The 23438-nt window shown below is 44.4% G+C and overlaps 1 protein-coding gene across 3 annotated transcripts in view; it reads right to left on the reverse strand.

Annotated features, from left to right (window-relative positions):
• The window catches only part of LOC137353138 (mitogen-activated protein kinase-binding protein 1-like), a 186656-nt gene that overhangs the window by 51306 nt on the left and 111912 nt on the right, over nucleotides 1-23438 (reverse strand). For all 3 annotated transcript variants that reach the window (XM_068019172.1, XM_068019174.1, XM_068019171.1), the window contains exons 21-23: nucleotides 15116-15180; nucleotides 6534-6779; nucleotides 3054-3226 (exon numbers count right to left, since the gene is read on the reverse strand). In XM_068019172.1, the coding sequence (XP_067875273.1) occupies nucleotides 3054-3226; nucleotides 6534-6779; nucleotides 15116-15180 (484 nt within the window). The remainder of the gene's footprint in view (nucleotides 1-3053; nucleotides 3227-6533; nucleotides 6780-15115; nucleotides 15181-23438) is intronic.

A 23438-nucleotide genomic window follows, 5' to 3' on the forward strand; every position in this document is an offset into this window, starting at 1 on the left:
TTGATAGGGGATTCAGCCATCGTAATGCCACTGAATGTCAAGGGACATGGTTAGATTCTCTCTTGTGGAGATGGTCATTGACTGGCACTTGCATGGCGCAAATGTTACTTGCCACCTATAAGCCCAAGTTTGGATATTGTGCAGGTTTTGCTGCATTTCTACACTGATTGCTTCAATATTTGAGTCGTCGTGAATGGTACTGAACATTGTGCAATCAGCGAACATCCCCACTTCTGATCTTATGACTGAAGATGATCATTGATGAAGCAGTTGAAGATGGTTGGGCCTAGGACACTGCCCTGAGGAACTCCTGCAGTGATGTCCTGGAGCTCAGATGATTGACCTCCAACAACCACAACCATCTTCCTTTGAGCTAGGTATGACTCCAGCCAGCAGAGGGTTTTCCCCGTGATTCCCATTGACCTCAGTTTTGCTAGGGCTCCTTGATGCCATACTCGGTCAAATGCTGCCTTGATGTCAAGGGCAGTCACTCTCACCTCACCTCCAGAGTTCAGCTCTTTTGTCCATGTTTGAACCAAGGCTGGAATGAGGTCAGGAGCTGAGTGGCCCTGGCGGAACCCAAACTGAGTGTCACTGAGCAGGTTATTGCTAAGCAAGTACCGCTTGATGGCACTGTTGATGACACTTCTAACACTTTACTGATGATTGAGAGTAGGCTGATGGGGCGGTAATTGGCTGGGTTGGACTTGTCCTGCTTTTTGTGTACAGGATATACCTGAGCAATTTTCCACATTGCTGGGTAGATGCCAGTGTTGTAGCTGTACTGGAACAGCTTGGCAAGGGGTGCGGCAAGTTCTAGAACACATGCCTTCAGTACTATTGCCGGAATGTTGTCAGGGTCCATAGCCTTTGCAGTATCCAGTGCCTTCAGTCGTTTCCTGATATCACGAGGATTGAATTGAATTGGCTGAAGACTGGCATCTGTGAAGCTGGAGACAGAGATGGATCATCCACTCGGCACTGCTAGCTGAAGATTGTTGCAAATGCTTCAGCCTTATCTTTCGCACTGATGTGTTAGGCTCCCCCATCATTGAGGATGGGGATATTTGTGGAGCCACCTCCTCCAGTTAGTTGTTTAATTGTCCACCACCATTCACGACTGAATGTGACAGGACTGCAGCGCTTAGATCTGATCCGTTGGTTATGGGATCGCGTAGCTCTGTCTATCACATGCTGCTTAAGCTATTTGGCATGAAAGCAATCCTGGTTGTAGCTTCACCAAGTTGACACCTCATTTTGAGGTAAGCCTGGTGCTGCTCCTGGCATGCTCTCCTGCTCTCTTCATTGAACCAGGGTTAGTCCCCTGGCTTGATGGTAATAATAGAGTGGGGGATAATTTTGCTGCTGCTGATGGCCCACAGAGCCTCATGGATGCCCAGTTTTGCACTGCTAGATCTGTTCGAAATCTATCCCATTTAGCATGGTGATGGTGCCACACAACATGATGGAAGGCATCCTCAATGTGAAGACGGGACTTTGTCTCCACAAGGACTGTGCAGTGGTCAGTCCTACCATTACGGTCATGGACAGATGCATCTGTGGCATGCAGATTGGGGAGGACAAGGTCAAGTATATTTTTCCCTCTTGTTGGTTCCCTCTCCGCCTACCGCAGACCCAGTCTAGCTATTATGTCCTTTTGGACTCAGCCAGCTCGGTTGGTAGTGCTGCTACCGATTCACTCTTGGTGACGGACATTGAGGTCTCCCACCCAGAGTACATTCTGCGCCTTTACCACTCTCCAAATGCTGTTCAACACAGAGAAGTACTCGTTCATCAGCTGAGAGGGGGCGGTTGGTAGTAATCAGCAGGAGGTTTCCTTGCCCATGCTTGACCTGATGCCATGAGACTTCATGGGGTGTGGAGTCGATGTTGCGGACTCCCAGGGCAACTTCCTCCTGACTGTACACCACCGTGCTGCCACCTCTGCTGCGGATGGTGATGGCAGTGTCTGGGACGTTGTCTGTAAGGTATGATTCGATGACTATGATATTGTCAGGCTGTTGCTTGAATAGTCTGTGGAACAGCTGTGCCAACTTTGGTACAAGCCCCCAGATGTTAGTAAGGACTACTTTGCAGGGTCAACAGGGCTGGGTTTGCCGTTGTTGCTTCCGGTGTATAGGCAGATGCCTGGTGGCCCGTCTAGTTTCATTCCTTATTGACTTCATAGATACAACTGAGTGGCCATTTCAGAGGGCATTTCTGTAGGTCTGGACTCACATGCAGGCCGAAAAGGACATTAGTGAACCAGATAGATTTTTTTACAACAATCGACAATGGTTTCATGGCCATCATTATACTAGCTTTTAATTCCTTATTAATTGAATTCAAATTTCACCTTCTGGTGGGATTCAAACACATGTCCCCAGAGCAATACCCTGGGTCTGTGATTACTGGTCCAGTGACAACACCACCGTGTCCCGATAGGTTATTGGAATTCTAAATCTGTTTCCCAGTGACAACTCATTTTACTTAAGCATGAATTTTAGATGGGGAAGTTGGGTCATTTCTCATTAGCTCCAGTCTGCCGTGCAGTTTGTATTGTCTATGATAAGTGCTGGACATTATAAAACAGATTAGATGCAGGAATACGTTGGTTTAAAGTTTGACTAGTTTTTTTAGATTAGATTAGAGATACAGCACTGAAACAGGCCCTTCGGCCCACCGAGTCTGTGCCGAACATCAACCACCCATTTATACTAATCCTACACTAATCCCATATTCCTACCAAACATCCCCACCGTCCCTATATTTCCCTACCACCTACCTATACTAGTGACAATTTATAATGGCCAATTTACCTATCAACCTGCAAGTCTTTTGGCTTGTGGGAGGAAACCGGAGCACCCGGAGAAAACCCACGCAGACACAGGGAGAACTTGCAAACTCCACACAGGCAGTACCCGGAATCGAACCCGGGTCCCTGGAGCTGTGAGGCTGCGGTGCTAACCAAGTTCTATGGAGGAAGACTTCACTTTCAATGCCAGAGAGCAATTTTAGTGTTCAAATATTTAATAATTGCCCAGTATACATACTTCTCTGTGCTGGTAGAATGGTCATCATTCTGCACTGGATAAAACGTTGGCGCACTTAGTTCAGTTACTGGCATATCCATCTCCTGGGAAAATGTATTCTCTGCATCCTCCAGGCAAATAGAGCTTGGCCTTCCTGCAGAACCTCTTGACAAAAGGCTGGGGGATAACTCCATCTAAAGCAATAAAATGTTTAAATTATAAAGTAAGTCGAACCGGGTCTAAATTCTGAAGTGCATTACTGTTTTGCAGCATATTATATCAAAACGCTTTCCAAAGAATGAAATGGTACCAATTCATCCCATAATTTCTTCAAGATCTTTCCAATATTGGCCATTTCAGAAGATGAACGCAGCCAGTCAAGACTAACTACTTTCTCAAAAGCTATGCATCTAAGAGCTGGTTACAGAAGAAATTTCTACCTCTATTATGCTCACACTGCTAACTCCGCTGATTCAACTGTTATTTTTAAATTTACCATGGAGCCAGCATTTGAGCTCAGATTTGGGGCTATTAGCAAGATTTTTGACTACAGGAAAATAATTACATTGAAATTCTTACACAAACAGAACGTTAGTTTTTTTAAAAAAAAAAGTAACATTCTCTAACCATCTGTAAGAAGAAACTTTGCTCAAGAAGTTTAAAATTTCTTATTCTAAAGCATAAAGATTCCATAATTCAGAAATATTTGCAGTGAAATCCAAATTTCTTTCACCCAAAGTTTCGATAATCATTTTGTGCATGGCAAATTTGACATATCAAATTTACTAAAACAATTTAAAACTTTAAATGAAGAATGCCAAATTTCAGTAGAAACGGAAAAGTAACTTCTTTAAAACTGGATGCTGAATGTCAAGCTCTTGAATAAAACTGGTTTCTCAACTGAAAACTATTTTAACAAGTTGATATTTTGAACCACTTAATGTTAGTGTGGATACACACACCATTTCATTTATCTCACTCTACAATTGGAACTGAAAATGCACTTACATGGTGCTGTTTCTCCACCATTCCTTGCAGAAGTCCTGAAGCCATCTCACTTAATGCAAGATTTAACAGTTCTAAAATCTACTTTAGATCTTGCTCTCAGCTGGTGTACATAACATGAACACAGAGTGATGCAATTGTTCAAACCCCACCCAGCATTTCAGCAATGTGAATTCTGTAACATAACAATTCCTGTTGGGAAGGCTCCAAACTGTATATTACATCAGCAGCCTCAATTAGCCACTTATGTTTGAGAGTCAGGATCTCTGGCAGTCTCGAGACATTGTTTACATCCCCTGGGAGGACAGTTGAGAGGATATAAGTCTACAGTAATCCTTTTGAGTAGTCCCTTTGCTTATTGTATTAAATATATCAGTTAGACTTTAATGATGTATATCCCAGTTTATAGGTTCATTGCTTAACGGGAATGCTAGTTTTACATTAACACTTGCTCAGGTACCAATTTCTCATGGGTACCCAATATAAAATGTAATTTTATAATTGGCACCAAGAGGCCACCTGCTCCTAGCTCCGTTATTGCTGTTGTGAAATAGTCCACTGGGGAATATATGATGCGGCTGCCCTGAAACTTACACTCAAAAGATTTTCCTTCTCCACTGGCGGGGATGAAGGATGCAAACAAGTACCTGATCTTCAATTGACTACATATCCCCATGACATTAAAGACTACCAATCACATGCATTGCTTTGCAACAGAATGCAGGAGAGAAGCTGAAAATAAAATCTGAAAACCAAAACAAAAAACAAAAAAAAACATTTCTCATTCCATGCTAAGGGTTCTTAATCTTAAATGCTCCAGTAGCTCCATGACCCATCTAAATGCATAGTCTAGTGTTTCTGCTTAGATGCATTTCACAGCCAGTTTTAAAAATATGGACAAACTCGGTCTCTATGCCACAAGGGAGGTTGTCACTACAGCAGCACACTTGATTAAAGTCCCTCCCCCTGCTTTTTGGAGCTTTCCTGCCTGACACCAGAGGCATAAGGTTGACTTGTGAGTTGTTGCTGCTCTCTAATAAAGCCCAACCAACTTTTTCAACGATCTTTATAATCATAAATTGAAGGCTACAAATAGAATATGGTCAGTAAAACAAGAAATGTACACATAAAATTCCCGCTGATGCAAGATTTGTAACACGAGCTGACTTTGAGATGTTTCACATGGAAGTATATTCCTACAAGTAATCCAGTTCCACTCAAATTCTCTCTCTCCCTCTGTCACACACGTTTACTCAGGTTCTCATCCTCATATGACTGAAAATCACATTCACAGTTAAGGAATAGTCATAGTCTGTCAGTTAGATAAATGGACTGGAAATTGGAGAATAATAAAATATATTAATTCAGTTCTATAAAGAATGCTCCATATTTAAAGACTAACAGTTAATTACTCCATATTTACAGTTAGTGATCTTGGAAATAAGGGCAATTCTTAGAGGAATAGTGTTGTTTTTACTTTGCTTCACTAGCGGAAGGTTTCTGGACTGTATATACTTATCAATGCAAGGTTGCAACTGAATGTCTTAAATGACTTGCAGTTCATTTTTTCAATTGCTACTTTAAATTTTCTTCCTCTCCCAAGCATATGGGTCCTTCTCGACTAGAGATTTATATATCTTGGCTTGATGTTTTGATAAGTAATAAAAGTTTTAAAAATGTTTAAGAATGCTTCCAGGAAAGTAATATCCATATTAATGAAAAAATCTGTAACACCAAAATTTACCATTTTTCATATGCTGGGCAGAATGATTTATAGGTTGCTTCTTGAAGTGCTACAGAGGGAAGTTAGACTCCAGCAGGTAAGTTCATGAAAGGGTTAAATTACCTAATTTTGACAGTCTTTATGGACAATATATAGAAATGCTTTAAATAGGTTTTATAATGCTGTGTTACAGCACTGAAATATGAAATGAACATTTCACTTTGGATGGCATCTTGAAAATTAGTGATGTAACAGAAATTAAAATGACAATACACAACAATTATGTTGGCTACCATGACAGTATTTGTCCATAATATGCCACTGCCAACTAAAGCGAAATAAAACTTGACACATGAACAGCATAACTCACCAGAGGTCAAATTTAAATTGTGACATATAAATGGTTAGAAAGTATAAGCACTTCACTCCTATGATCAGGTTGCTACTATTAATAATTCCATATTACCCTTTATTCTCCATTCAAGGAGAAACAGACTTGGTGATTGCCAATCTTGTCCCTCTCAGAGGATATGGAGTAGCAAACACTCAAACCTGGATTCCATAGTAACTTGATTCTTGCTCCCTGCACCCCCCCACCACCACCCCCTGGCAGCAGAAAGACAAAACTTCACTTGTACACCACTATAACCACTTCCATCTAAATGGACGAGCATCAATGGTAGCTCCACATATACATGTGTAGAATCCATTTATTTGGGACCATTTGTAGCCATTACCAACCTTCAACTACTACCAGTTAACAGTGCACTGACCATCTCAAGGAAGTTATCCAAGTTTCGTGATCCAAAGTTATCCTGTTCCAAACAGCTGCTTTGTAAACCCTGTGTCACTGAAATGCTGCCAGGAGTTGGGGTTGCACAGTACTCTTCCAGCTGCCTCTTTCCCAGGATAGAGTGAATAAGATCTTTGTCCATTCTTTCGGCCCATCTTCCTCGTGGCTGGAATTCTTCCACGCTGCTACTTCTTGTGCTATCCTGCACACTTCTGTCGCCTGCCTCCTGCAACAGATGTTGAAGGAAACTGAATGCCTTAGAAAATCTTTGATACTAAATTTGATCTTAATTATAACTTTTCACTTTCAACTGAGTTTTTAACATTTTCCCTCAATGCTGATTTTTTATGTTATTTCTTTGTCTTAATATATTTCAATTCAGATTTCCTTAGTTTCCTATCCCCACCGATGGACAAAGATAACATATGAAGAATGAACTTCCCCCAATGGTTCAGGCCAAGTTAATGTGCAAGACATAGAGTGTCACATAAGCTGGATTCAACATTAAGTTCAACTATTTCAGACAGTTACCTCTGCACCCATTTTGTTTTTTCCCTTGGCTGGTTTTGCTTTTGGATGGCAGCTGTTCATTATTCTGCCATTCACACCTCCTCGAGACACATCTATGTTTTCTTTATTTGCCCTAGTACCACTCCCTTCCGCCTCGTCTTCTACCCCAGAACAGACCTTCCCTTTTGTTCTTTTTCCCCACCCTCCCCCTTTCACTTGCTTAAAACCTAATATATTTCTAAATTTTCCAAGGTCTGATGAAAGGTCATCGACCTGAAACATTAACTCTTTCCCTCTCCACAGATGCTGCCTGACCTCGTATACTTCCAGCATTTTCTGTTTGGACAGTGGCGTAGGCGGTGGTGTAGTGGTATTATCACTGGACTAGTAACCCAGGGTATTTCTCTGCGGACATGGGTTTGAATCCCACCACAGCAGAAGGTGGACTTTGAATTTAATTAATAAAGCTGGAATTAAAAGCTAGTCTAATGATGGCCATGAAACCATTGTCGATTGTTGTAGAAACTCATCTGGTTCACTAATGCCCTTTAGGGAAGGAAATCTGCTGTCCTTACCTGGTCTGGCCTACATGTGACTCCAGACCCACAGCAATGTGGCTCTTACATGCCCTTGAAATGGCCTAGCAAGCCACTCAGTTCAAGGGCAATTAGGAATGGGCAATAAATGCTGGCCTGGCCTGCGATGCCCACATCCCATGAATGAATAAAAAAAAGAAACGACAACGGCCTGTCGACCCTGCAAAGTCCTCCTTACTAACATCTGGGGGCTTGTGCCAAAGTTGGCAGAGCTGTCCCACAGACTAGCCAAGCAACAACCTGACATAGTCCTACTCATGGAATCATACCTTACAGACAATGTCCCAGACACTGCCATCACCATCCCCGGGTATGTCCTGTCCCACCGGCATGACAGACCCACCAGAGGTGGTGGCACAGTGGTACACAATAGGGAGGGAGTTGCCCTGGGAGCCCTCAACATCGACTCCGGACCCCATGAGGTCTCATGGCATCAGGTCAAACATGGGCAAGGTAACCTCCTACTGATTACCACCTAGCGCCCTCCCTCAGTTGATGACTCAGCACTCCTCCATGTTGAACACCACTTGGAAGAAGCACTGAGGATGGCGAGGGAACAAAATGTACTCTTGGTGGGGGACTTCAATATCCATCACCAAGAGTGGCTCGGTAGCACCACCACTGACCGAGCTGGCCGAGTCCTAAAGGACATAGCTGCTAGACTGGGTCTGCGGCAGGTGGTGGGGGAACCAACATGAGGGAAAAACATACTTGACCACGTCCTCACCAATCTGCCTGCCGCAGATGCTTCTGTCCATGACTGTATTGGTAGGAGTGACCACCGTACAGTCCTTGTGGAGACGAAGTCCAGCCTTCACATGAGGATACCGTCCATCGTTTTGTGTGGCACTATCACCGTGCTAAATGGGACAGATTTCGAACAGATCTCGCAATGCAAAACTGGGCATCCATGAGGTGCTGTGGGCCATCAGCAGCAGCAGAACTGCACTCAACCACAATCTGTAACCTCATGGCCTGGCATATCCCCCACTCAACCATTACCATCAAGCCAGGGGACCAACCCTGGTTCAATGAATAGTGCAGGAGGGCATGCCATGAGCAGCACCAGGCATACCTCAAAATGAGGTGTTAACCTGGTGAAGCTACAACCCAGCATCATCTGTGTGCCAAACTGCGTAAGCAGCATGCGATAGACAGAGCTAAGCGATTCCATAACCAACGGATCAGATTTAAGTTCTGCTGTCCTGCCACATCCAGCCGTGAATGGTGGTGGACAATTAAACGACTAACTGGAGGAGGTGGCTCCACAAATATCCCCATCCTCAATGATGGGGGAGCCCAGCACATCAGTGCGAAAGATAAGGCTGTAGCATTTGCAACAATCTTCAGCCAGCAGTGCCGAGTAGATGATCAATCTTGGCCTCCGCCTGAAGTCCCCAGCATCACAGATGCCAGACGTCAGCCAATTCGATTCACTCCGCGTGATATCAAAAAACGACTGAAGGCACTGGTTACTGCAAAAGTGATGAGCCCTGACAATATTCCGGCAATAGTACTGAAGACCTGTGCTCCAGAACTTGCTGCGCCCCTAGCCAAGTTGTTCCAGTACAGCTACAACACTGGCATCTGCCATGCAATGTGGAATATTGCCCAGGTATGTCCTGTACACAAAAAGCAGGACAAGTCCAACCCAGCCAATTACCACCCCATCAGCCTACTCTCAATCATCAGTAAAGTAATGGAAATGTCATCAACAGTGCCATCAAGCGGCACTTGCTCAGCAATACCCTGCTCAGTGACGCTCAGTTTGGGTTCCGCCAGGGCCACTCAGCTCCTGACCTCATTACAGCCTTGGTTCACACATGGACAAAAGAGCTGAACTCAAGAGGTGAAGTGAGAGTGACTGCCCTTGACATCAAGGCAGCATTTGACCGAGTATGGCATCAAGGAGCCCTAGCAAAACTGAGGTCAATAGGAATCAAGGGGAAAACCCTCCGCTGGCTGGAGTCATACCTCGCGCAAAGGAAGATGGTTGTGGTTGTTGGAGGTCAATCATCTGAGCTCCAGGACATCACTGCAGGAATTCCTCAGGGTAGTGTCCTAGGCCCAACCATCTTCAGCTGCTTCATCAATGACCTTCCTTCAATCATAAGGTGAGAAGTGGGGATGTTTGCTGATGACTGCACAATTTCAGCACCATTCGTGACTCCTCAGATACTGAAGCAGTCCGTGTAGAAATGCAGCAAGACCTGGACAATATCCAGGCTTGGGCTGATAAATGGCCAAGTAACATTCGCACCACACAAGTGCCAGGCAATGACCATCTCCAACAAGACAGAATCTAACCATCTCCCCTTGACATTCAACGGCATTACCATCGCTGAATCCCCCACCATCAACATCCTAGGGGCTACCATTGACCAGAAATTGAACTGGAGTAGCCATGTAAATACACTGGCTACAAGAACAAGTCAGAGGCGAGGAATCCTGAGGCGGGTAACTCACCTCCTGACTCCCCAAAGCCTGTCCACCATCTACAAGGCACAAGTCAGGCGCATGATGGAATACTGTCCACTTGCCTGGATGGGTGCAGCTCCAACAGCACACAAGAAGCTAGACACCATCCAGGACAAAGCAGCCCGCTTGAATGGCACCCCATCTACAAACATTCACTCCCTCCACCACCGACGCACAGTGGCAGCAGTGTGTACCATCTACAAGATGCACTGCAGCAATGCACCAAGGCTCCTTAGACAACACCTTTCAAACCCGCGACCTCCACCAACTAGAAGGACAAGGGCAGCAAATACATGGGAACACCACCACTGCAAGTTCCCCTCCAAGTCACACACCATCCTGACTTGGAACTATATCGCCGTTCCTTTACTTTCGCTGGGTCAAAATCCTGGAACTCCCTTCCTAACAGCACTGTGGGTATACCTACCCCAAATGGACTGCAGCGCTCAAGAAGGCAGCTCACCACCACCTTCTGAAGGGCAATTAGGTATTGGCAATAAATGGTGGCCTGGCCAGTGACGCCCACATCCCATGAAAGAATTTTAAAAAAGCATCACATCTTTTTGTTTCTTCGTCTTGGGTTGTCTATTTCAGCTGGTGTGCTACAATTAGCCTCAATGTCCCTGGGTTACAAACTGCAAGAGCTGCCAGGACTCCTGCTCTCATTAACACAGCAACTCTTGGTGAAAAGTGCAGAGGTACGCGATATAATGAGGTGAGAAGAGAATCACTCTCAGCTGTTATGTCCCCCACCGCCCCCAGGAGTAAATAGCGATGCAAGAATTACTGTCTTGGTTCACATATGATTCAACTCATTTGGCAAATGGGTGCAGCGCATATAATTGCAGCTCTGCACGAGACAGCGCATTCTAGAGAAGGGTGGGGAAAGAATTCAGGAGAATTGTAATGCTTTAGCTGAAAGGATCGGATATCATTGAAGTTTTTCCCCCAGATGTCTTCCACATCACATACTACCTCCCAGAACATATTAAACATACATCTTCTACTCCAAGAAAACTTTTTCAAGATGGACATACAAGTCGCACACTTGTTAGCTAAATAGGTGCAGCATGATATACGGGACAACAGTGTACTGCTAACCCAAAGGCCAATTGGTAAACATTGCATATTGTTTCTGAATATAGCAAATCAGTGAATAGAAATCACATCTACATGAATTCATTATCAAAGATTTTACAGCAGAGTACTTAGAGAACAGTGGTAGAATTGGGCAGAATAAGCATGGATTTACAAAAGGGAAATCATGCTTGACAAATCTACTAGAATTCTTCGAAGATGTAACTAGTAGAGTTGATGAGGGGGAGCCAGTGGATGTGGTTTATTTGGACTTTCAGAAGGCTTTCGACAAAGTCCCACATCAGAGATTAGCATGTAAAATTAAAGCACATGGGATTGGGGGTAGTGTATTGCGATGGATAGAAAATTGGTTGGCAGACAGGAAACAAAGAGTAGGGATAAATGGGTCTTTTTCCGAATGGCAGGCAGTGACTAGTGGGGTACTGCAGGGATTGGTGCTAGGACCCCAGCTATTCACAATATATATTAATGATTTAGATGAGGGAACTAAATGTAATATCTCCAAATTTGCAGATGACACAAAACTGGGTGGGAGGGTGAGTTGTGAGGAGGATGCATAGAGGCTTCAGGATGATTTGGACAAGTTGAGTGAGTGGGCTAATGCATGGCAGATTATCTGAACGGCTATAAACTGAGAGATGGGAATATGCAACGAGACCTGAGTGTTCTCGTACACCCTGAAGGTAAGTATGCAGGTCCAACAGGTAATAAAAAAGGCAAATGGTATGTTGGCCTTCATAGAGAGAGGATTCGAGTGCAGGAGCAGGGATGTCTTGCTGCAGTTATACAGGACCTCGATGAGGCCACACCTGGAACACTGCGTGCAGTTTTGGTCTCCTTATCGGAGGAAGGATGTTTTTGCTATAGGCTGAGTGCAGCGAAAGTTTACCAGACTGATTCCTGGGATGGCGGAACTGATATGAGGAGAGATTGAATCCGTTAGGATTATATTCGCTGGAGTTCAGAACAGTGAGGGGGGATCTCATAGAAACCTATAAAATTCTAACAGGACTTGACAGGGTAGATGCAGGAAGGATGTTCCCGATGGTGGGGGAGTCCAGAACCAGGGGTCGTAGTCTCAGGATACGGGGTAAACCTTTCAGGACTGAGATGAGGAGAAATTTCTTCACCCAGAGAGTGGTGAGCCTGTGGAATTTGCTACCACAGAAAGCAGTTGAGGCCAAAACATTCTATGTTTTCAAGAAAGAGTTAGATATAGCTCTTGGGGCGAAAGGGATCAAAGGGTATGGGGGGGAAAGCTGGAACAGGTTACTGAGTTGGATGATCAGCCATGATCATAATGAATGGCGGAGCAGGCTCTAAGGGCCAAAGGGCCTATTCCTGCTCCTATTTTCTATGTTTCTATAGCCTTGAAATGGAGCTTTCAAAATAGAAAAATCAATTCTGTGAAATTTGTGGCTCGAGATTATTGTCAGCTCCACACATAATGGTCCACCTACAAAACTTTTGGGGAGGGATTTTATGCTCTCGCCTGCAGCATTTGAAGGCAGAACGAGCATATAATCGGCTGGCAGCATCTGTGGAAAGAGAAGCAGAGTTAACGTTTCGGGTCAGTGACCCTTCTTCCAGTTCCGAAGAAGGGTCACTGACCCGAAATGTTAACTCTGCTTCTCTTTCCACAGATGCTGCCAGACCTGCTGAGTGATTCCAGCATTTCTTGTTTTTGTTTCAGATTTCCAGCATCCGCAGTATTTTGCTTTTATATAATCGGCTGGGATGGGTGGGGGGCGGATCCCCACCTCCTGCCTGTCTCCGCTAAAATTAAGCCCAGGGTGAGAAGGCCTGTGTATGGCCTTCCTGCCCTGCTACCAATTGAGACCCTAACTAGGCAATTAATGCCCAATTAAAGGCCTTTGCCTGCCGCTGCCGCAATTAACTCAGCAGTGGGCTGCCATGTCACCGGATAGGAAGAAAATCTGTGCAGGCTGCTTGCTGGCTCTGGGGGAGCGGGGGTGATGGTGGTGGTCCCTCATTAGAAGATACAGTGCCTGAATGAGGGACCTGGCATCAGGAGGGAGGCGGGAACCACTGAGAGCCACCTCCCGTCCTTGCTGATGGTCCCCTACACCCATCTCCCGCGAGACCCCTCCCACCCTGACCTGTGTCCTGGGTCCAGTCCTGCTTCAGGGCCTTGGGTGGATGCTCTACTGGCAGCAGCCGCTGCCTTTGCTAAGTTAAAGAATTGCCAGCCTCTGATTAGACGGCAGCTATGAGGGCAGGACTTCCATCGCTGGGGTCCTTGATCCTGTGGAAGGCCTGCCGCTGGCCACTCAAGTGCCTAATTGGCACTTGATTCGGCAGGCATCTCACAGAAGAGGCATCGGGGAGTTCTCGGCATTGCTTTTGCTGGATGTTGAGACCCCCGTTGCCCGGATAAAATCTTGGTCTTGAACTGAATTTCACAGCAGGTTTTCCTCCACACCCAAAATCTATGCTCGGGTTGAACAGGATTCATTGTTATACTGTTGAGAGTGTTGGGGCAGCTCAGAACGCACAGTTCACTTGTAGTGGTGCAAGATACTATAAACAAAAACCATCAAGCTGTATGCCATCCAGTGTACAAGGCTTCCGAAATATGTGATCTTTATCCACAACTCTCTTCTCTCTCCTTCACTTTCCCCATCCACACAGTCACAAATATTCTGATAGCAAGTCAAAACATAACCTTCCTAACTCAAGCACAACATTGACATGGGCCTGGAAAAAAGATGCCTGCAAAATGAAACAAGAAACAGTACAAAGAAGAAAATAAAATGGAGGAGAGAATATGAAATTAAATGCAACATAAGTAGTATTGTCTGATACATGCCTGTAACTCCTCTGTCAGTTTTCCATATCATTTGAGTGAGGATGGGTCAGAGATAGTTTGGAGAAATGGCAATTCAGCATAGTTTAGAATATATTTTCAACCTGATGGATCACCAGGTAAATATAATGTGTGAGGAATGGTGCCAGAGAGTGCCATGGTTCAATGCCATAATTTGGTGGAGGCATTCAAAATCATGAGGGGTCTGAATGGAGTAGATAGGGAGAAAGTGTTCCCACTTGTGAAAGGATCGAGAAAAAGAGGAAACAGATTTAAAGTAATTGCAAGACAAGCAAAAGCGACATGAGGAAAAATGTGTTCACGCAGCAACCAGTTAAGGTATGGAATATACTGGCTGTACTTGCCTGCACTGCACTCTCAATCAAGGTATTCAAAAGGGAATTAGACTGTTATTTGAAAAGGGAGAATGTGCAGGGTTACAGGGAGAAGGTGGGGTAATGGCACGAAGTGAAATGCTCATTCACAGAGCCGGTGCAGATATGATGGCTTCCTTCTGTGCTGCAACAATCCTGTGATTCTACGAATGCCTACTCTGAGAGTTCATTAATCTCACCAAAGCAGTGCAGGTGGCCTTGGTGCCCCCAGACTGGGGAGAGAAACAGTCAGGGATTCAAGTTCATCAAAATCTGGTGATCCTTGCTGCATAATGTGAGTGTGTGCACTTGCATGGGTAGAGATCAGCAAATCAACTGGTAACACTGTCCACATCTGCATGTGAAGGATGACTAGCAAGATGGGAGCACCAAAGAGTTGATGTGAAAGGAAATGCGTGCAAGTGTAGATTGTACAGTATTTACATGTTCTTCAAAAAGTCTGTAAAAAGAAGTCAAGGCTTGGGATAGGTTTGCTGTCACACCGGCTCCCTTACAAATGTATCTCAGAAAGAACATCACCTTTTGTAAAGGAGGGAAAGGTAACATACGTTTATATTGGAATTAGGAACTGGGCTATGATTTTGTGATAAGTTAGCAAATAGCAACTGGCTACCATCACTATCACACAAACGTATTCGCCCCCTCCCAAAAAACTTACCAGTCTCTTTGCCCACAGTGGAAGTTTCCCATTAGTCAGCAAGAATGCAGCATCTTCAGTCTTACCTGCAATATTGAGCAGCAGTAATAAAAATTGTGAAAAAATAGTTTTTTTCAACACATCTTGAGGGAAAATGGATTAATATTTGAAACAGAGGAAAATAGAGTTGCAGGGAAAGCATGGAGTATTAGGATTAGGCTTGCATTGCTCTAACAAAGAACTGGCATACATATGATCGGAAGCAAATGGTCTCTTCCTGTACTGCATGGTTTTAAGATACAAAAACAGAAAATGCTGGAAATACTCGGTAGGTCAGGCAGCAGCTGTGGAGAGAAAAACTGAATTCATGTTTCAGGTCCATGTGACCTTTCATCAGAACTGGCAAAAATTAGAAATGCAATAGGTTTTGAGCAAGTGAAAGAGGGGAGGAGGAAAAGAACAAAAAGGGAAGGTCTGTCATAGGGTGTTACAAGCTCACAGGACAACAGCCTTGCATGTACTGTGTCTTAATTGAACTAGCCTTTTGATGGCTGCCTGCAGTGGATGCCTCATGGTAGAGGTCACCTGACTACAGCAAACCAGGAGGTTTGTTAGTCCAGTTTTGCATTTCTATCTCAAACATCCCCTTTTCATACAAATGTTACGACCAAGGTGGGAGGAGTGCACAGTTTATTCTAGTCCCAATTCTCCACAGGTCACAACATATACATTTTTAAATTTCCCCACTTATTAATACGGTCAATCATATGCTCTATTTTCCCCAGATTCAAACACACTAACCAGGTTTCTTTAATGAACAACAAAATGATCAGTTTATTTTAAAACAAGTCTTAATGAGTAAAAGTAAAGCATAAACACACAGATTGAAATTTTAAAGTCCTTTTTTTTTTTTAAACCTCTGCCCCTCACACTCACACATGCACTGGTTAACCGGAAAAATAAAAGTGACTTTTAAAAAAAATTCAGAGCTCTGTTACAGACAAAAGAAAAATTGGACTGAATACTTGCTCATTTTTGAAGAAAACAGATGAGATATGTTGTCCCAAAACTGGCACACGGTCCAACTTCGGAGTACATGTAGACAGGTCACTGAGATCTTTTAGAACAGCTCTTTTCAAGCAGCGTTGAGAAGTAATTTAGCAAGCTTTTCTTCAAAGACAGGAGACGAGATCAATTGACACAGTGGACTTCAGGGTCTTTTAGGGAGTTGCTGGAAAGCGAGCTGGGTTGTGGTCTTCCTTGACACTTGTTCAGCAGACTTAACTCTATCTCATTCCAGAAGGTAAAACACATCGACACTACAATCAACTGTTTGTGAGTTTGCTTGCCTCTCAGGTGTGCTGCTGTTCCCGGGCTTGTCAAATCAAGGGGCGCCTGTCACTTCTCTGCCCATATCTTCCAGTTACCAGGGTTTCTGTTCTATTGTTACCTTGAGTCATGTAACAACCAGTAAACATTGTTGCCAAACCAGTTCTGTGTCCCCTTGATGACTGTCTTGAAAAAAAACTGGTCCAACATTTCTTCAGTTTGACTATGAATTCCTCAAAAAAAATTTTAACCAAAAGCAAAGCACCTCCATAACACAAAAAATACAACAATTTGCATGCATCATCATTTAAACTCAGTTGCCCAAATTACTGACTATGCACACAACTGTTCTTCTCATCAGTCTCTGCATATGTATTACACACATAGGCTTTAAACTGTGCTGGTCTCTTAATGATACACGTGTATGTTGTCTGTTCATCTAGGTGATTTTCCTTCTCCAGAGAGTGCCGTTCCCGTGTCACTTGTTGCCACAGTAACTGTTGCTGTTCCATTTCCATTGTTGGGGTGCTGTGGACCTCTGGGTCTGATGGTTGATCGGTGGTCTGTGTAGCTGGTGAGTTCACATCTTCCTGATCGGCTGGCTGCAGTGAAGGAACAGCTTCCCCAGTTGTGCGTATGTGCTTGTGGTTGCGACAACATATCTGCTCGTTCACTTCCATCACGTATGATCGAGGTGACAACTGCTCTTACCAGGTCCCAATTTGCCACTTGGGTTGACTTTTGTTGAGAGCGTTGATGGTTGGTACCCTTACTGGCTCTCCAATGCTCAATTCTGGTAATGGTTTGGCAGTTTTGCCAAAATGAAATTTGGCTTTCTGCCGTTACACCTTGATTTTGTCACTCACGCCTGTTACTACTTCTGGCTTCAGTAGCCTTTTTTGCTAATGGAAGAGTAGTTTGGGTGCGACATGACATTAGTCTTTCTTCACTAGATGCGTTTCTCCATTGGAGGATTGTGCGGATGTGTACAATTTCTTTATGATTCCTTTGGCGATTTTCACTGCCGCCTCAGCCTTTCAATTTGGCTAGGGACAGTGTGGAGATGGATGTATGGTGTTGAATTTCCCAATCCTTTATGAAACGACTGAATTCTTCACTTGTGAAATGAGGGCCATTGTCGCTCATCACAATGTCTGGAATGCCGCAACGACTGAAGTGTGCTTTCAGGCATTCTACAATCTCAACCGGTAGTCGCTGAGGTCAGCTGGTCTACCTCCCAGTAGTCTACAGTGACTAAATAATCAGCTCCTGTGAGAACGAAGAGATCTCCTCCCAGCTTCATCTGTCTGTCTGGGATGTCATGGGTCATCAGCAGCTCTTTAGCTTGGTACTTATTACACGCACTGCACTGGCTGACGTGGTCCTTGATTTCATTGTTCATGTTTGGCCAGTAGAGCACTTCACTTGCTTTCCGAAGAAGGGTCACTGACCTGAAACGTTAACTCTGCTTCTCTTTTCACAGATGCTGCCAGACCTGCTGAGTGATTCCAGCATTTCTTGTTTTTACTTCTCTTGCCTTCCTCTGACTCGACTCAATTCCTTGGTGTTTTGCATGGATGCACTTTAGCATCTCTCCTCTCAACTCCTTTGGGATAATGACTTTATTTCCTTTGTGCAAGATGCCATCTTGGGCTGTCAATTTATCTCTGTATGCCCAATACGCTCTTGTGACTACAGGAGTGTCCTTGATGCTTTCAGGCCATCCTTTCATCACTACTTCTTGCAACACTTAGAGAATTGCATCCTGCTTGATTTGAGCAAGGTGCTTGTCTGATTCAATGTCTCTGCTAGGTTCATGACTTCCAAAGCATGTCGAGTTGCAGCTTCACGTTGGATCTGGAAGATTTCACACGCTGTTGTAGCATCCTCTACTTTATTCATAGGGAGTGCTACTCTCGACAGCATGTCAGCGGTGTACATCCATTTCCCTTGCTTGTATGTTACGTCCAGATGATAACTCTGTAACCAGAGTAACATTCTTTGCAGACGCTTTAAGCGGATAGTAGCGACTTGAGGAGAATGCTTTGAAGTGGTTTGTAGCCAGAGTCGACTGTCACTTTGTCTCTGCCAAGTAGGTATCGATGACCATGTTCACAAGCAAAGACAATGGCCAGGCACTCTTTCTTGATTTGAGCCTAGCACAGTTCCGTTCACATTAACGCCTTGGATGCAAAATCAACCGTTTGTTCTTGCTGCATTAGGGTTGCTGTAAGTCCTGTCTCACTGGTGTCGTACTGCAGGGTGACTTCATCATTTTTGTCATAGTATTTCAGCACTGGCGTTGCCATCACTAGATGCTTGATTTTAGTGAACACTGCTTCTTGTTCTGTGCCCCAGTACCACTGCACGTCCTTGGTAGTGAGTTGGCTTCACGGTTCACACTCAAACAAATTGGGCAAGAATTTTGCTAAATAGTTGACGAGGTCAAGAAGGTAAGAGCCCATGGGATCCAGGGCAATTTGGCAAAGTGGATCCAAAATTGGCTCAGTGGCAGAGGGTAATGTTCGAGAGTTGTTTTTGCGATTGGAAGCCTGTGTCCAGTGGTGTACCACAGGGATCGTGCTGGGACCCTTGCTGTTTGTAGCATACATTAATGATTTAGACATGAATATAGGAGGTATGATCAGTAAGTTTGCAGATGACACAAAAATTGGTGGTGTCGCAAATAGTGAGGAGGAAAGCCTCAGATTACAGGACGATATTGATGGGCTGGTAAGATGGGCACAGCAGTGGCAAATGGAATTTAATCCTGAGAAGTGAGAGATGATGTATTTTGGGAGGACTAACAAAGCAAGGGAATATACAATGGGTGGTAAGACCCTAGGAAATACAGAGAGTCCATAGATCACTGAAGGCAGCAGCACAGGTAGATAAGGTGGTTAGGAAGGCATATGAGATACTTATATTCTATGCCTCGGCTAATGAAGGCAAGAGCAGGGAGGTTAGAATGGTATAAAATGCTAGTTAGGCCACAGCTGGAGTACTGTGTACAGTTTTGGTCGCCACACTATAGGAAGGATGTGACTGCACTGGAGAGGGTGCAGAGGAGATTCACCAGGATGTTCCCTGGGCTGGAACATTTCAGCTATGAAAAGAGACTGGATAGGCTAGGGTTGTTTTCCCTCGAGTAGAGAAGGCAGGAGACCAGATAGAGGTATACAAAATTATGAGGGGCATAGATAGTGTAGATAGGAAGAAACTTTTTCCCTTAGCAGGGGTGTCAATAACCAGGGGGCATAGATTTAAGATAAGGGGCAGGAGGTTCAGGGGGGATTTGAGGAAAAAAAAATTTCACCCAGAGGGTGGTTGGAATCTGGAACACACTATCTGAAGGGATAGTAGAGGCAGGAACCCTCACAACATTTAAATATTTAGATGAGCTTGAAATACCATAGCATTCAAGGCTACGGGCCAAGTGTTGGAAAATGGGATTAGAATAGATAGGTGCTTGATGGTCGGCATGGACACGATAGGCCGAAGAGCCTGTTTCTGTGCTGTATAACTCTATGACTAAATCCAACAAATTGTTGTACTACTTTTACTTCTGTTACCACTCTCACCTTTTCGGGATCCGGGTGAAGACGTTTTGCTGTCAGTACATGAGCTATGTACTTGACTTCAGGCATCTTTAATTGCAATTTTTTCTTGTTCAGCTTCAAGGTCATTTGGCGAGCTCTGTCTAGCAGTTGCACCAGATTTTGATCGTGGTCAGCAATGACTTCTTCCATTGTGTCTCCGCAAATCATCCATTATAGCTTCCAGTCCGGGAAGATCACGATATCACGCTGTCCACGTTGATATTCCTCTGGGGTTGTGGAAATGCCAAACACATGCGTAACCATCTGTATCTCCTGAACGACATCCAGAATGTAGTTAGAAAGCTGTTTTCGTCAAGAAGCTTTCATCCAGCTTCACTTGCCAGTAACCATCCTTCACATATAGGGTAGGTGAAGATTTTTGCCTTTGCAAGCTGTGGCAAAATTCCTTCGATGGCTGGCATGGGTAGTGAGATTGCTTCAGAATTTTATTTAGATCCTTTGAGTTGATACGTACTCTCAGCTTTTCAGGTTGTTTCACTGCCACCATGGTGCCAATTCATTCTGTAGGAGTTGTCACTTGATTACTCCCTTCTTTTCCAGCTCTTCTATCTTGTATTTCAGACTGGCCTTGAGGGCAGCAGGAACTTTCCTCGGCAGATGCTGAATTGGTCTTATCCTCTCATCTACTTGGAGATGATATTCTCCAGGAAGACATCCTAAACCTGTAAATACATTGTTGTGCTCCTCTCAGATCTGTTCTCGGTCAATGATTTAGCTTGCTATGACAAGTTGCAAATCTCTTTTTGCAGGTTGAGGGTTACCAGTCCAAACTTTAGCTCCAGCCAAGATGAGTGTCGATTGCTTGCCGTCTATGATATGGAACTCCAGATCTTAGTTCTCGTCATTGCATTGGGCTCTCAGAGTAATTTGTCCTCTCGGCACTAGGACGGTCCCATCATATAGCCTCAACTGATGACATGTGTCGGGTTTGGGTTGGGTCGGGCTGGACAGAACACACACGGTAAGTGCTCTTTTGGTAAGTATTAAAAATAAAAACTTACCTGAGTTGGGAGTCCGGGACGAAACTGATTCTGCGCAGTGAGCGAATGTCGTTGCCATGACGTCTCGCGCATGCGCTGCAGCTTCCATGTCAGGAAGGTAAGCAAAGGGATGATCGGGTCGGGCCGAGTTGCGTCGAGTTGGGCTCGGGGCAAAATCGGAGGGACTCGGGGCATGTCGGGCTCGGGTCCGCTGTAGTTCGGTCGGGTTCTTTTTCCCGACCTAAAGCAGGCCTCTACTGTGAAGGTCATGATGTTGCATGACACACTGGTGTCTATCAGATTCTTTGGGGAGGGAGCTTGGTGATGGCTGCCTGCAGTCAGAGTGACTTGTTGTAGAGGTCACATGACTATGGCAAGCCAAGAGGCATTTAGTACAGTATTGCATTTCTACCCCAAACAGAGGGAAGGAGACATTAAGTGACAAAAACTTTCATGGTACAAAGCTAAAGGCAGTCATAATGGGACAAGTAAAGAAACAAAAGATGTCTGGATGAGGTGCAAATGGCAAGACAGCAGCTGTCCAAACACAAAGTAAAAGGATTAAGAAAGAAACAAGAATGTGGGTTGGGGGAAAGAGAGACAACAAATCAACTTAAAAAAAACCAAGAGAGAGGGGAAAAAAGGAGCAGATGTTATGATCTAAAATTATTGAATTCCAAATTGAATGTAGAAGGCTGTAAAAGTGCCCAGTCGAAAGCTGAGGTGCTGTTCCTTGAGCTGGCATTGAGTTTCATCGCAACACTGTAGCAGGCCAAGGATAGAAAGGTCAGAGTGGGAGCACAGCAGAGAATTGAATAGAGAAGAGACAGGAAACTCGGAGTCATGCTTGCAGACTAAACTCTTTGAGGGCGTTACATGTGCTGTGGATAAAGGGGAGCTGGTGGATGTATTGTACTTAGATTTCCAGAAGGCATTTGATGAAGTGCCACATCAAAGGTTATTGCAGAAAATAAAAGCTCATGGTGTAGGGGGTAACATATTGGCATGGATAGAAGATTGGCTAGCTAACAGGAAACAGTAGGGATAAATGGGTCATTTTCTGGTTGGCAAGATGTAATGAGTGGTGTGCCACAGGGATCTGTGCTGGGGCCTCAACTTTTTACAATTTATAGAAATGACTTAGATGAAGGGGCTGAAGGTATGGTTGCTAAGGTTGCTGATAACAGAAAGATAGGTAGGAAAGTAACTTGTGAAGAGGACATAAGGGGGCTACAAAGGGATAAAGATAGGTTAAGTGAGTGGGCAAAGACCTGGCAAATGGAGTATAATGTGGAAAAGTGGAAAATTGTCTACTTTGGCAGGAAGAATAAAACAAAGTATATTATCTAAATGGTGAGAGATTGCAGAGCTGAGATGCAGAGGGATCGGGGTGTCCTAGTGCATGAATCACAAAAGATTAGTATGCAGGTACAGCACATAATTCGGAAAGCTAATAGAATGTTATTGTTCATCACGAGGGGAATTGAATACAAAAGTAGGGAGGTTATGCTTCAGCTATACAGGGCATTGGCGAGACCACATCTGGCGTAATGTGTACAGTACAGGCCTCCCTATTTAAGAAAGGATGTAAATGCATTGGAGGTAGTACAGAGGTGGTTTACTAGACGAATACCTGGAATGGGCAGGTTGGCTTCTGAGGAAAGATTGGACAGGCTAGGCTTGTATCTGCTGGAATTTAGAAGAGCAAGAGGCGACTTGATTGAAACATACAAGATCCTGAGGGGTCTTGACAGGGTGGATGTGGAAAGGATATTTCCCCTTGTGGGGGAATCTAGAACTAGGGGTCACTGTTTAACAATAAGGTGTCACCCATTTAAAACAGAGATGAGGAAACATTTTTCTGAGGGTCATCAGTCTTTGGAATTTTCTTCCTTAAAAGGCGGTGGAAGCAGAGTCTTTGAATATTTTTAAGATGGAGTTAGATAGATTCTTGATAAGCAAGGGGGTGGAAGGTTATCGGAAGTAGGTGGAAATGTGGAGTAATCAGCTCAGCCATGAACTTATTGAATAGCGGAGCAGGTTCGAAGGGCCAAGTAGCCTACTCCTGCTCCTTGTTCGTATGAACGGAGATGTTCGCAAAGCAATTACCCAGTCTGCGTTTAGTCTCCCCAGAGTAGAGGAGACCACATTGTAAGCAGCAAATACAGTATACTAAATTGAAAGTAGTACAAGTAAATCACTTTCACTTGGAACAAATGTTTAGGGCCCTGGATGTTGAGAAGGGAAGAGGTAAAAGGGCAGGTATTGCATCTCCTGCGCTAGCATGGAAAGGTACCATAAGAAAGAGGGGAGGTGTTGGGATTGACTGAGGAATGGACCAGGGTGCCATGGAGAGAACAGTCCCTTCAGAATGCTGAAAGGGGAGGGGGAGAGGAAGATGTGTTGGTGGTGGCA

The sequence above is a fragment of the Heterodontus francisci genome, chromosome 40, assembly GCF_036365525.1.
Source record: "Heterodontus francisci isolate sHetFra1 chromosome 40, sHetFra1.hap1, whole genome shotgun sequence".
Lineage (NCBI taxonomy): Eukaryota > Metazoa > Chordata > Chondrichthyes > Heterodontiformes > Heterodontidae > Heterodontus > Heterodontus francisci.